At 41.5% G+C, this 14,652-nt stretch overlaps 1 protein-coding gene across 5 annotated transcripts in view; it reads right to left on the bottom strand.

The window, feature by feature from the left end:
* agbl4 (AGBL carboxypeptidase 4) overlaps positions 1-14,652 on the bottom strand; it is a 359,648-nt gene that overhangs the window by 73,337 nt on the left and 271,659 nt on the right. The window contains exons 1-6 of one of the 5 annotated variants that reach the window (XM_080297523.1): positions 8,074-8,199; positions 7,892-7,950; positions 6,676-6,806; positions 5,170-5,647; positions 3,203-3,351; positions 93-306 (exon numbers count right to left, since the gene is read on the bottom strand). The exons of 2 other annotated variants lie outside the window; for them this stretch is intronic. In XM_080297523.1, the coding sequence (XP_080153649.1) occupies positions 93-306; positions 3,203-3,351; positions 5,170-5,647; positions 6,676-6,765 (931 nt within the window). In that variant the 5' untranslated portion in view covers positions 6,766-6,806; positions 7,892-7,950; positions 8,074-8,199. Of the gene's footprint in view, positions 1-92; positions 307-3,202; positions 3,352-5,169; positions 5,648-6,675; positions 6,807-7,891; positions 8,202-14,652 lie in introns of those variants that run through there. 2 more of the 5 variants (XM_080297521.1, XM_026157913.2) reach the window with 2 other exon arrangements.

Raw genomic sequence — 14,652 nt, forward strand, 5'->3', positions numbered from 1 at the left:
CTTTACTAAAACATTTTTGCAACTCGTCCAAAGAAGGGTTTGTCAAACGTTTGAAATATACATTTTAAAGAAAAAGGAAAAGTTTGTCTTACCTCTGACAATCTTCAGCTTGCTGGGTGACAGTGGAGGTTTAGGCAAGGCATCTTTTTTCTTTTTAGTGGCCACTCCAGTGACACTGCGGTTTTTGAGGGTTTCTGTGCCCCAGATCATTACAGCCAGGTTCTTTGTGAACTTAGAATCTCCCTGGGTCCGCTGCAGCTGGTGCCATTTCTCTTCTTCCACCCAGATCCCACCACCAAGGTGTACCTAGAGACGTAAAACAAAGGTTTGTGAAAAGCACAACTGGAAACTTCTTCTTCTCCATCTACGGCTCATTATACAACAAACAGTATGTTGTCACCGGCACGGTGTCAGGATTTATTGTTGTGACACTCAACTAGTTTTATTAATTTTTAGTCAACAGAAGACAAAGTAGATATCCGTGTTTTAGATAAAGAACATTACAGCTTCACATCTATTCAACTGTTTGTTTGTGGGGGAAAAAAGTGGGAATAACCCAGATCTTCGAGGATCAAACGTCAGTTACACTGTGACTCTTTACAGGTCGAATTTGGAAGACACAGCAATTGGATTTTGAGTCAGATATGGTTGAACAGAAATGTTCATAGCTCTTGACCAAAAGAGAAAAAACAAGACAAACGGGAAAGCATGAAGACAACTTAAAAAAAGAAACATCTGTCTTTCATGATTTGGGGCAGAAAAATAATTTTTCTGTAAAAATAACAAACTTGCATGTATAATTGAACTCACCCAAATTTCCCATAGCTGTGAAATTTGTAAAACTATTATAAAAATATAAAAGTTACATATTATTGTTGTGAAATGAAAGGTGTCCCTAATGTATTTTAGGTGCATAAATGCTATAAATGGGTCCTTTTAGCCCACTGGTAGGTTCATCGCTAAGCAACATGATGTAATAATATATCATGCATAATATTAGTGGACAGTGGATATAATATGATGATAAGCTATTGTCATGAAGTCAAAAATCACACAATGCTTTTATAATGTGATATAGGTGAATAAATGCTACAAATTGGTTATTTTAGACCGTTGGTAGGTGGTTGCTAGGCAACATCATGACATCAGGCTCTTGTATTCAGCCCTGAAAACTTCTCTAAGGAGGTCAGTCATTACATCGGGCCGCTCGCCGGCAATATCAAACCCTCTGCTAAAGACCTGCTATTATTTTTACCAGCGTTTGAAACCTCACATCTCAGAGCTCATCTACTCGTGTTTCTTCCATCCAAGAAACATTAGAAAAATCAAACCTTTACTGCCATCCAATGATTTGGAACTTTTAGTACAAACATACATCCTCCTCAGCCTGTTTTCAACTGATCCCAAATGCAGTAGCTAGGCTGCTTACAAAAATTAGCAGGCCCTTACACATCACCCCTTTTTTAAATTTAATATGATATAAAGTCCGACGTGGCAAAGCTTCTGCATATATATCTGAGCTACTGACAGCAGTAGGCCTCTGCGATCATCTGATCAGGGTCTCCTAACTGTTCTGTGCTCTTATTTTAAATCCAGAGGGGACTGCTGTTTTGAGTTTGTAGTCCAAAAACTTTGGAACAGCTTTCTTCAACCTTTCACTGATTTTAAATGACTGCTTACTTTTAAAACGTAAGATTTTCCTTAATCATTTCCCCAAAATATTTTCAAAATATAATGAAGAAGATGTGTGTGTGTGTTTGCAGCTTGATGGTGCTTTACTTTTTCTTGTGTCTTGTGGTGTAATCTCAGCGATTTTGTACAGACTAGTAAAATTCTGGTAGTGTGAAGACAAACAGAGTACATGCTAATTATAGCAGGACACATTCAGCTTTCACCTCCCGCTTAGACTAAATCAAACTTTCCAAGAAGGGTCACTTTCACCCTCTAGGATACGTAAACAAGCTCTGGCCACTATCTTCTTGTAGCACGGATTACCTTCATTACAAACTTAGGCTGTGGCTCTTTACACAGTCACTGTACATTGCGTAAGCCTGGACCAAACACTTCAAGCTGATTGCCAGCCATGGCAGACTGCCCTGGTCTTCTAGGTGAGCTACTGTACCGGAGGGGCTGCATATTTGACTCTCGTTCCCTTCCCTACTCTCTTATCACCGTAAAGTCTTTAGGCTAGCATCCAAAAGGCTTTTCCCTGTGCAGCTAATGTGCTTTAGGCCCCCGGCCAGCAGACAAGCTTTTTACTGCCCTCGAGGTAGAAAAAGCCTCTTCTTTTTCTTCTTTTTCCACGACCCCTCCCCACCCTTTCCAGCGCACTCTCAGTAGGGTTAACCTGTCAGTCACTTTAAATTCCTCTCGTGCAAATAATTAATATGGGGTCCCTCATGTAGGACAGTTCTAATTTGCAAGTGTTCTTCACGCTTGAAGTGGCTGCAGGCCCCAGAGCTTGTACTACCAATTCCCCCCCTGTCATCAGCGACAGGACGCTGGTTGAGTTACAGCAGTGGGGGCAGTAAAGAACCCTAACAGGCTAATAAACACCGACGATGCTGGCTGCGCTTGCAGGAACAATAATAATCTTCTCAACCTTGTTTACCTGCAAGGGTAAGGCAGCTAGGGGAAAGGACTGATCAACAATGACAGCATGTTCCCAGATTCACGGGTGTTAAGAGGAAACGCAGCACTTCCTGTAAAATCAGGATACTGTTCACAGCCACCCACAAGGAAAAATGAAAGGGGACCAAATGATTCGAAGCTCTCAAAATTGGTTATTAAGATACCATCATAGTCAGAGTTTTAGTGCCCTTTCTACTCTATAAATTAGAAGTTCACTTAAATATATGCAAACATAATTGAAAAAACAGGCCTGTTGACTACTGAGTGAACTTCAAGAACAATTCTTTTTCCTACATTAGAAAATATGAAATTAACTGGACTATGCTAACAGCCTTGCAATCACTTTTATGACATCAGTTTGAATTTTCGTGCACAAGATCCTCTTGTTTTCACTTTGCTTTAAAGAATTAATGTCAGCACGAAAAGACAGATTTATGCAGCCATGAAACAGCACAGACAAGAAATTACACAAATTAATAATAAAAGTTTTCTTCGTGTACTAGTTGGAGCGAAAATGGAAAACTGGAAATGCAATTAAATACGCAGCAATTCTTAGTTCGGAGAAACGTACCTTGCCGTCGTTGCAGGTGTATACTGTTCTAGGTGAGGGTGAGTAGCTGGAACTGGTGTTGGCTTCTTCTCTGCACGTCTCCTGGGCCTCAACAATAGGTTCAACCACTTCAGCCTTGATTGTCTGGGTGCCATTGTCATGCATAGGCTCTAGGAGATAAAGGAGACGTTAACAATTATGGAGATAAAAGCAACGACAAACCTCTGTTTTCACTTAACGCAACTTGGCGAAACTAAAACATGCTAAAATACAGCAGAAACGAGGGAAAAAATGCTAGGTGTAAACAGCTACTAGCACCTGAATTCTTACAGTAGTGAGGGTTTTTTTGCCTTCACCGCTGGAGCAGTGCCCACCTGCTTGTTTGCTTGCTATGCGCCTTGGGCACAGGCTTGCCTGTGCCTTGTGACAGGCAGTTATTTTAGCCCAGTAACTAAGCTGGCTTGGTGGCTGGCCACGCTAAGCTCCAATGTAGCTGATGAGTTTTAATATCGGTCAGCGCACTCCATCCACTGCCTGACAGCACCCCAGGGTGCTTTAATCTTTAGCCTGTCCATTAGATGGTCTAGCCAGTAGCTGGGCGCCTCTGTTCAGATCTGCAGGGGGTCTGAGGTTAAGACCAGCATCTGGCAGAGCTCGAGTATGTACAGCACTGTGCACTGCAATGACACCACTTTTAATCACACAACCAAAGTGCATTTTATTCAACTTCCAGTACTGGATTTACCACTTCAGCAATAGACCTGTTAAAATCCCTTTGGATTATAATCTCTCTCCACATGTATACATCATTCCCCAAAGGTTTCTTCAGTTTTTATCTTATCCTGATTCTGGCAGAAACCAGTCCTGTTATGGTAATTATGATCAATCTGTATGGGACACTGGGTTATACAAACTGTATCTGATTTAAATGTAAGCTTAGTGCTTTTCTTTAGGCTTATCTGATATAATTGCGTGTCTAATATTCCTAAATCAAAATAACATTAGTCCAGGACCATCACTTTGTTTGGACTTTAGAACTTTTGTACTGTGAGAGAAAGACATAATAAATACTTAGTGGGTGGTGGGAGAAGCAAAAGAGGGACAAGGTACTGTTGGATGAATGGGTCACATGAGCCTCACCCAACAGACTGGGGTTCAAGCCTTGTGTGAAATCAAAACGTAGTTTTCCCACCGGTGCTTTGTCCTCGTCTCTCTTTTCCTCTTTCCTCACATCCAACTGTTCGCAATAGACAGCTGCCCCTCCCTGAACCAGAGCTCTCTTCCAGTTAAAAGAGTGTTCTTCCTTCCCGCCCTCACCAATTTCTTGCTCAAAGAGGATCGTCTGGTTCTTTCTCTAATATTGTAAGGGCTTATCTAGCAGCAACAGCGACAATAATAGAATGTGCACATTTATGGCACCCATATACAGTAACAAAAATCAAACTTAAAGACACCTATAAAGTAGGTAGGACTCTCGTTTTATAAAAGAATCAGTTCTTAAGCAGATTAACTGACTGACACTCAGCCATCATCATCATCACCATCCAAGAAGCTTCTTTAGTTCTGAACTGAAGAAGCTTCCCGGATGAGAGAACCTGAGAACCTTCACAGACATTCATCTTTACACTTTTTTTGTTTTTTTGCACATAATTGCAAAAAAAAAAAATTATTGTCTGCATTTGTCATCCAGACCTTGTCAGGAGAGAGATGGTACAATTACTGTGCTGTGTGGACATAAAGTGAACACTAAACTTAATATCTATCCTCACGCTTGCTGCTAAACTCCTTCCACTGAAATTGTGACTTTATTGCTGTTCAGATGTTTCTGTATAAGAAACACTTCACTTGTCAGTTTCCTTACTATATATGTATTCATTTTAAATATAAACGTTTTCTTTAACAACTGACGAGGTTAAAGTTCACTAATCAACTTTGTGGTACTGGTAACTGGTTTGTTGGCTTGTGTGTGGGTGCTACTGGTCTCTCACCGCTGCCCAGTCTCATGAGAAGTACGTCTTGCAGTCTCCTGTTGAAGTCCCTCAGTTCTTTGACTTCTGTCAGCAAGCTGCCATATTCCTTGAGCTTCTTGGCTTGCTGCACCAACTGTCTGCGGGTTCTCTCCAACTCCTGCTGTAGCCTCCTCATCTCCTCCTCCTGCTGCCTATAGCTGTGAACCAGCTCCTCGTACAGAACTCTGGGAACAACAGCGGCAGCCACCTCAGGCACACAATCCGTGTCCACCGCCAAATGCTGCTGTTGCTGCTGGTGATGATGTCGCTGATGCTCTGCCTCCATATCATCATCTTCGTCATCTGCATCCTCTCCCACCTCAGCCAGCCGGTCCTCATCCAGGTCCTCCTCGCCCTCCATACAAGAGCTGGCTGCATTTCTCTCTAGGCGAGCCACTACCGCCGCTAGGCTTTTGGATGAGTTAGAAAGGGGGCGTCCATGGTCCTGTGACAGGGCCTGAGGAGAGTAAGAACTCAATTTGGAGACGACATAGGTGGGCAAAATGAAATCTGACCTATATTTAAAAAAATATGTCATGGACATTGAGAACTCTGGTGTTAGGCCTGTTAAAATATTTATTCATATGTACAAGTATTCCCACAAAGTCGATTCTGTTCATCCGGACATAGTGTTGCCATTAGGAGACACACTTCATCAATCATCCAATCAACTTCTTCAGTCTCAACTTTGAAAACGCTGCATCCAGAAGAACATAATTTATTTTCTGGGATTTTCTTACCCAGACGATTGAGCATGCATCAAGATAGTATTGTGTAAAATCCTTTGCTGTGACTCTGACTAAATATATGACTGACGCCACTCAAAACAGAAGAAAAATATTACGTAAAACCACAAATCTGTCTGAAATGACACGACAGGCAGACTTCAAACTGTTTGTTTTGACATGCGAATCTCAATAGGAAATGGGAGGACAGGAGTCACAAAGTTCTTTGATGAGCCGCTCAGAGGATTTGTCTGTGAAAGGGCAGCTGTCCAGAGTGCTGAATTTGTGTTAATCCAGCATATGGTAAAAATAGTGTGGGGGATTTGGGGTGTCAGCCAAGTTTATGAAAATGTGAGGTATCATTGATAGATATATTTAGATATCAGAGCATCGCTGCAAAAAATTTACATGTGAAGTTATACATGCTCCCATACTTGGAGTGTTGATGTGGCCTTTTTTCACTACTTAACTTTTTTGGGTTTTCTCTGACACAGTAAAAGGCAAAGCTTGAGTAATTTTTCTATTTGAAAGATGACATTTAATGCAATTAGTTTTAATGTAAAGTATACTCAAATGCATGTCACGGACCCAGTGTGATAGACTATCATGATACTACTAACATAAACAAGTCTAAACACCTTTTGATTTAGATCATTTATACATGATTGACGGTATAAATGATGCAATATGTGTGCATTGCAGCAGACACATATGTTTGCTGCAATGCCCAACAACCACAGTGTACCTCTGATCTTCCTACCTTTTTATGCCTGAGTGGCATTCTTTCCTCTCCAAAATTGTTCTCGATGGAGTTTCCTGAATTCTTCGTGGACATCTTGGGAATTTTCATCTTCTTTTGTGTTATACTGTCTTCAAATTCTTCTACTGTATCTGTGAGCCCCGGAAATAGAAGCAAGAATAAACTCGTAAAAGTCCCTAAAAAGTTGCATGAATTTTCAAAGTATGCTTTTCAAAGTATCTACGGAAGTGCTCTCATCTGTATTGGTTAGCCTCTCCATTCTGCCTCATCAAGGCGACTTTAGCATTAAATGAGGTAGGAATGTAAGCATGTCAGAGGACTGCGGTACAAATGGTCCTGGGCTGGCGACATTGTACCGATCTCCCAGCTCAGACAGATCAGACTCGGGGATTAGTGATGTAGCTAAAGATCGTGCATAGAAAACGACCGTGAGCAAACATTTCTACAACTCCAAATAAACACGAGCAAAAGCATTTCACCTGCACACTTCATCACATTTGCACGATAAACCTACATGAAACGGCTGCGATGCTGACATGTTACTGACAGGTTGCTGTATGTAGTCTGCAACGACTGCAGCACCGCAACCCCTCTGTGGCACGAATCTGCCGATAAGAAAGCTAACATGCAGACTGCAGCCCACCAAAGCCGCCGGATTGGCATCTCAACTACATTTGAGAGCCTCAAAAATAATGACAGATCAGTCACCGGCTGTCAAATATGTTTATAATACGGTGACAGCCTTGCGTCTGTACGTCGGCAGTAGCATGCTAACACGGAACGAATACAAACCAAGCAAGCTAGCAAGCGTTAGCTTCGTGTTGTAAACAACCGTTGTGAGTCGCTAACGTTACATGCCACGTATTTAGCGACACAACCAATACTACCCAACCCAAACAAGAGGGGTAACTTAAGAGACACGGCGCAGTAAGTGTAAAGAACATATAAAACACCGACAACAAGGTATGACTACATACCAAACTTATCTTAGCATATCTAACTAGCATATCTAGCTAGCCACAGCCGAGGACGTTGTTGTTGCTATCGGTGTCAGATTCCAGCTGATCACGTCCTGACAGATCGGGTCAAAAAAAGGAAAAAGAAAACACTTGGTTTGACACATTCCTGAGTTTCGCGCACATCAGCGTTACTTGGTCAGACGGCGAAAAGAAGCGTTAAAAAAGACAAAATCTCCTGCGTTAGGAGGACAACTTACCTGCAAGGGCAAGGATCTGTGCTTCGCACGGCTGGCCTGCGCTGCCATTCTCTTCAGTTCTGTGAACCAGATACACCTTCTGATTATCAAAATCTGTTTTGTGCAGAGGTCTGAAATCTTCCACATTTGAAACGGGTAACGCGTAGCACATATCGTCTTCAAAGAATCTAATAAAAGCATACATTATTTACTTCTCTTTGGTCCTGCACTTTGGATATGGTTGACAGTTTTTCCTCACAAAGTATTAAAAAAATATACACATAGGGGGGTTGGGGATGTTGTCTGCGCTCGGCTACTCTTGCCTGGTCCACATCACCAGGGTAGATCATCAAGGCATAAGTAATAGACATGATTTTAACTGTGCTGTTAGAAAGTGCTCGGGTGCGAAGGTATTCAAAAGCAACAATTTTTTTTTATTAATTTTAAAATTGCTCAAATAAATATTTATATTTAAAATATTTGTAACTTTTTATGATTTGTCATCTCATTCATTTAGGCACCTCTGGTATTTCACTCTGTCTTCTAACTGTTTCAGAAAAGCCATCAAGATGATTACCTGCTTGGTTAGACTTTATTGGTCTCTGTGTGCTTTCCTGCGTTTCCTGGTGTATACTTCTCATCTGTTCCTTGTATAACACCCAAAACACTTAAGGCCAGCTGACAGAAATGAACTCTTTGTTATTGTAAGACAGCCAGGTGGTTATACAACAGGATGGATTTCTCTCAGTTGGTACTCTAATGGAGGGCACCACAGTCGATAAATGACACTAACAATTTCGTTCTGCTTGGGCTGCTGTAATTGAAAAGTAACTGATGCAGAACTATATAGAGGCTCCCCCCCCCCTCACACACACACACGTCTGATATTTCATTTCATAGTTTCAGGCATTTAGTTTAGTTGTGATTAGGCCTCTTTCAAATGCCAGCTTCCCCGTGATGTTTGTTCACTCTCCTGTGTGACCCGTCCCTGAGTCTGTTGATGTATACAAGAACATTTCCAAACAAACAAAGAAACGACAATAACTCTGAAAAACATATTACGTCGCCTCTCATTTTGTTGCAGTTATTGGAGCAGCACTTGAAACTCTTTTCAGTGCAGAGTTACATCTGCCAGTTATTGATTTGAGAGACCAGCTCGTTTCACTTTTCTGTGAAGAATCCATAAGCTGAACTGTCAAAGCTGAACACATTCCTTATACATTTACAAAAGCTGAATTCTTCCACATTTTAAAGCGAATGGACCGACAGTTATTTAGAAGGCTGAGGCTGAGGCAGAGGTATCTTGCGTGTCTACACTAAGTGGAGCAGTCTGGCACACCCGGCAAAATAAAACAGGAATGGGAGTGATAGACGAGAGATTTGAGCAAGTTCTCAACAAGTTGAACAAGGGATTATTGTTAATCTGAGCTTCTGTTCAGTGGCTCTCCCGTCCTTAAAGCTGGGCCCTTCAGCATAAGGCGGGTCAGTTTCTGGAGCATCACCAGTGTTTAAAACCTCACGATATCATTCCTGCTGCCTGGAGAAGCTAAATGAAAATGTAAACAATTTTTTCAACAAAGGTGCCCCAGAGATTGCAGTACGTTCAGAGAAACGATGAGCATACCTTAAATACTGTAAACACAAGAAATAGATGTGCAGCAGTAATAAAACAGGACACAAATGCAGCAATCCACTAAAGACTGTGGTTTAAAACATGAGATCAATAATTGAGAATTTGCGGTATGTGTGTCATGTTTCTGACTGGTGTAATAAGATTTATTGTAACTGTTGCCAGTCTCAATTACCAATATATTGCAGACCCAATAAATGTACAACACCGTATTGATTTAGTTCTAAATATATAAAAGCACAAACTACCACGGTCAACCTACACAGGTGTTTTTACTTTTTTCACCTTCTGATAACCAGCTGGATGTAAAAGGACAAGCAATCATCATCAGCAACAACAGCTACATCATCCAAATATTTTTTCCTTTCTAGAAGAAAGAAAAATTGCTGCCTACAGTACTCCCCCCGGCCCCCCACCCCACCCGATAATCCTTTTCACATCTGAAGCTTATTAGATTCTGAATTCTGTCTTTCATAAACTAATTTAAGACAAATGTTCTTGTCTGGTTTAGGAATAACAAAAGAAACACAACTGTAAAGCCTGGTAAACAGATACAGTGTCTTGCAAAAGTATTCGGCCCCCTTGAACTTTCCCACATTTTGTCACATTACAGCCACAAACATGAATCAATTTGATTGGAATTCCATGTGAAAGACCAACACAAAGTGTTGTACACGTGAGAAGTGGAATGAAAATCATACATGATTCCAAACATTTTTTACAAATAAATAACTGAAAAGTGGGGTGTGCGTAATTATTTAGCTTATTGATTATATATATATGTTGCAACTAGGGTTCAAAGGGTCAACAAATGTGAATGTTGACCGCTGTGTACTGCAGTGACTGCCTGTGCAGGCAACAGAAAGGATCCATTCAGCTGGTCAGCAGGCAGGATGGTAAAATGCAGGAAAGGTTTATATCTTGTGCCTAAAGTAAATAAATTATATCGTAGTGATTACATATTTGCCTAACAAGCAAAACATCCTTGGAGGAGACAAAAATTCCTTTTGGGGATGTGTCAGTGTAAAAATTCACCAAATCAAACGTGGAGCTGCCCGCTGTGGTGACCCCGCGTGATGAAGGGAACAGATTCAAATGCATCAGAGATTTAGGGGAGAAACACCCACGGTATCAATTTCAAACTCCAGTTATCAAATTCACAAACAAAAACTCAATCATCCAGATAAGGAAATCCCAAAAAACTGAAGAAGTCACTTAAATGAGACGTTTCTCCCACTGAAAACGCTTCATCCACATGAACAGAATTATATTTAGGAAACTGAAGTGAGCGTACCCACACTTGAAACTAAAATTAAACTAAACTGAAAATGAAATTTAAAAGCAAATAAAAACAAAACCTAAAAAAACTATAATAACTCTGTTTTTGACAGTTACATAGCTTATTGTAAATTGGCGCCCTGTTTAAGTGCACCTTAGATTTCTTGTGTGCTAATAGCTTTATGAATCTTTTAAAACTCTTGAGGTAAAGAGCAATGCATAGAAAACACAGATACCCACTGAAAGTTTTGGAAACTGCAGCTATGCTTCACCTCCACCTTCTGCTCTGGGGTAATCTGGGACTGAACTGTGTGCTGGACCCAGCAGCAAGCGTTAAAGTGCTACAGTGGGGCAAAAAAGTATTTAGTCAGCCACCGATTGTGCAAGTTCCCCCACCTAAAATGATGACAGAGGTCAGTAATTTGCACCAGAGGTACACTTCAACTGTGAGAGACAGAATGTGAAAAAAAAATCCATGAATCTACATGGTAGGATTTGTAAAGAATTTATTCGTAAATTAGGGTGGAAAATAAGTATTTGGTCACCTCAAACAAGGAAAATCTCTGGCTCTCACAGACCTGTAACATCTTCTGTAAGAAGCTTTTCTGTCCCCCACTCGTTACCTGTATGAATGGCACCTACTTGAACTCATCATCTGTATAAAAGACACCTGTCCACAGCCTCAAACAGTCAGACTCCAAACTCCGCCATGGCCAAGACCAAAGAGCTTTCGATGGACACCAGGAAAAGTGTTGTAGACCTGCACCAGACTGGGAAGAGTGAATCTACAATAGGCAAGCAGCTTGGTGTGAAAAAATCAACTGTGGGAGCAATCATCAGAAAATGGAAGACATACAAGACCACTGATAATCTCCCTCGATCTGGGGCTCCACGCAAGATCTCATCCTGTGGGGTCAAAATGATCATGAGAACGGTGAGCAAAGATCCCAGAACCACACGGGGGGACCTGGTGAATGACCTGCAGAGAGCTGGGACCAAAGTAACAAAGGTCACCATCAGTAACACACTACAACGGCAGGGAATCAAATCCCGCAGTGCCAGACGTGTTCCGCTGCTGAAGCCAGTGCATGTCCAGGCCCGTCTGAAGTTTGCCAGAGAGCACATGGATGATACAGCAGAGGATTGGGAGAATGTCATGTGGTCAGATGAAACCAAAGTAGAACTTTTTGGTATAAACTCAACTCGTCGTGTTTGGAGGAAGAAGAATACTGAGTTGCATCCCAAGAACACCATACCTACTGTGAAGCATGGGGGTGGAAACATCATGCTATGGGGCTGTTTTTCTGCCAAGGGGACAGGACGACTGATCCGTGTTAAGGACAGAATGAATGGGGCCATGTATCGTGAGATTTTGAGCCAAAACCTCCTTCCATCAGTGAGAACTTTGAAGATGAAACGAGGCTGGGTCTTCCAACATGACAATGATCCAAAACACACCACCTGGGCAACAAAGGAGTGGCTCCGTAAGAAGCATTTGAAAGTCCTGGAGTGGCCTAGCCAGTCTCCAGACCGCAACCCCATAGAAAATCTGTGGCGGGAGTTGAAAGTCCGTGTTGCTCGGCGACAGCCCCAAAACATCACTGCTCTCGAGAAGATCTGCATGGAGGAATGGGCCAAAATACCAGCTACTGTGTGTGCAAACCTGGTAAAGACCTATAGTAAACGTTTGACCTCTGTTATTGCCAACAAAGGTTATGTTACAAAGTATTGAGTTGTATTTTTGTTATTGACCAAATACTTATTTTCCACCCTGATTTACGAATAAATTCTTTACAAATCCTACCATGTGGATTCATGGATTTTTTTTTCACATTCTGTCTCTCACAGTTGAAGTGTACCTCTGGTGCAAATTACTGACCTCTGTCATCATTTTAGGTGGGGGAACTTGCACAATCGGTGGCTGACTAAATACTTTTTTGCCCCACTGTACATCCTGTGTTAAAGCCCCATAACTCATTGTTGATTGAAGTCAGAGTGACAGCCATCGTATGTGCTGTTCCGAAACTGAAATTTTACAAATAAAAACATTGTCATCTTGGGGGGTTTTTTTGTAGCCAGAAATGTTGATATTTGTAAAATAAGGTGGCAGCTAAATTAGTAACTTATTCTGGGAAGTTGCACATTAACGAGGTGCATCCATGTTCTCTATGAGTGTGCTGCACAGGGACAGATACCTGCTAATTAGTGTTAAGGAACACAAATAAAATTCTAGCATTTCCCTTACTAAGTCTCTAGCACAGATTTCTTGGACGGACTGTTAGCATAATTAACAGAGTTCCACGACAAGAAGCTCTGCCACTGAGGAGTTGTTTAGCTACCTCGGTAACCTCAAGTCATCCCCTCATCACCAGACTCTGCTTCCTCTATGTAAGGCACGTCAGTGGGATTGAGGTGATCCTCAAAGTATTGCTTCCACTGCCTGGCCTGTCCTCATTTCAAGTCAACAGCACTACATTCTCTTAATTGCCCCTTGGGGATAAATAAAGTCTCTCTGATTCTGATTCTCACTGCTTTCTTCTCCTGATGTCTTGTTGCATGACCTCTCTGAATACCTTCCATACCTAAGTTTTTGATTCAGGTATTGTCAATGTGGCATTCTGTTGATTCCCTTCAGCTGCATCTACTATCCCACAGGTTAACCAAGTCTGATAGGATTCCTTCTTAATCTTGACTCCCTTCACTTCAAGAGTCCACCACCTGCACCAACCACCTTATGGTCAGGTGGCTCAGCAGTGGAGGTGCACGGTTCATTTGTATTCAGTCCCCCCAGCCTCTTGCAGAATGCTGTTGATGTTCTGCTGTAGGTGGGAGTTGAAGAACTCAAGGACCGGGACCTCATGTACCCTCACTTTATGTATTGGAGCACCAGGCCTGTCCAGGATCTTCCCCTACTCCCTGACCCAACTCACCACCAGGTGGTGGTCAGTTGACAGTTTCGCTACTCTGTACATCGCAGTGTCTAAGATGTGCTGCTACAGCTCCAGTTATATCAACACAAAACTGATCATTGACCTGCCACAGAGCTTAGTGCCAAGTGAATGTGTTTGTTTTGGACAAACTATGATTATCACAGAAATCACAATGTAACACCACTCAGATTCAGATCTGACAGGCCATTCCTAAGATCACACCCCACAAGGTTTCACTGTCATTGCCCATGTGATCATACCTGCAAATAATAGGACTAGTTCCCCACCTTAAGGAACAGGGAAACAACCCTCTTGCCCAGCAGGCAAATGTACGTGCATCAAACAAAGGGGAAACAAGTATTCGCACCCCTGCTTGCTGGCTCCAGGGAGAGGCCCCAGTAACTCTGTTACAGGCAGGGAAACATTGTCCCTTGTTCTTTTCTTTTCAGCAAAGGCTTCCATAATGTATGTATGGTTGATGAACTGTTTGGTGTCAATACTGCTGAAAAAAATGTGAGAATGATAAATGAAAACTGAAGTTTTACATCTTTGATTTAAATTGAAAATAAATATTATTAAAACCATACCAGCAGATGTGTATTTTAAATGACACACAAGCATAATTAGATTTCTGATACATCAATAACAAAATGTTTTTTATATATAGGTCTTAGAAGTGTGAACAGATAAAACATACTACGAGACTTGAATTTGATCACTGTGACAAATTTCTGTTACTATGGAAGCTCATTTATAAGTCTATCCAGTATGCTTTTGGATTGTACTGTTATCTTAAAAGTTGATTATTTCAGACAAATACAGATCAGACAGATCAGTGCAATGAGGGAGGGAAAAAAGTATTTCAGGATCTTACACTGGGATAAGCCTGAGATGAGAGGAAAGCCGTTTCTCAGGAGTTGAAATTAAGAAGCTCGAGAAAGTGG

This window comes from Astatotilapia calliptera, chromosome 23 (genome assembly GCF_964374335.1).
Source record: "Astatotilapia calliptera chromosome 23, fAstCal68.1, whole genome shotgun sequence".
Classification (NCBI taxonomy): domain Eukaryota; kingdom Metazoa; phylum Chordata; class Actinopteri; order Cichliformes; family Cichlidae; genus Astatotilapia; species Astatotilapia calliptera.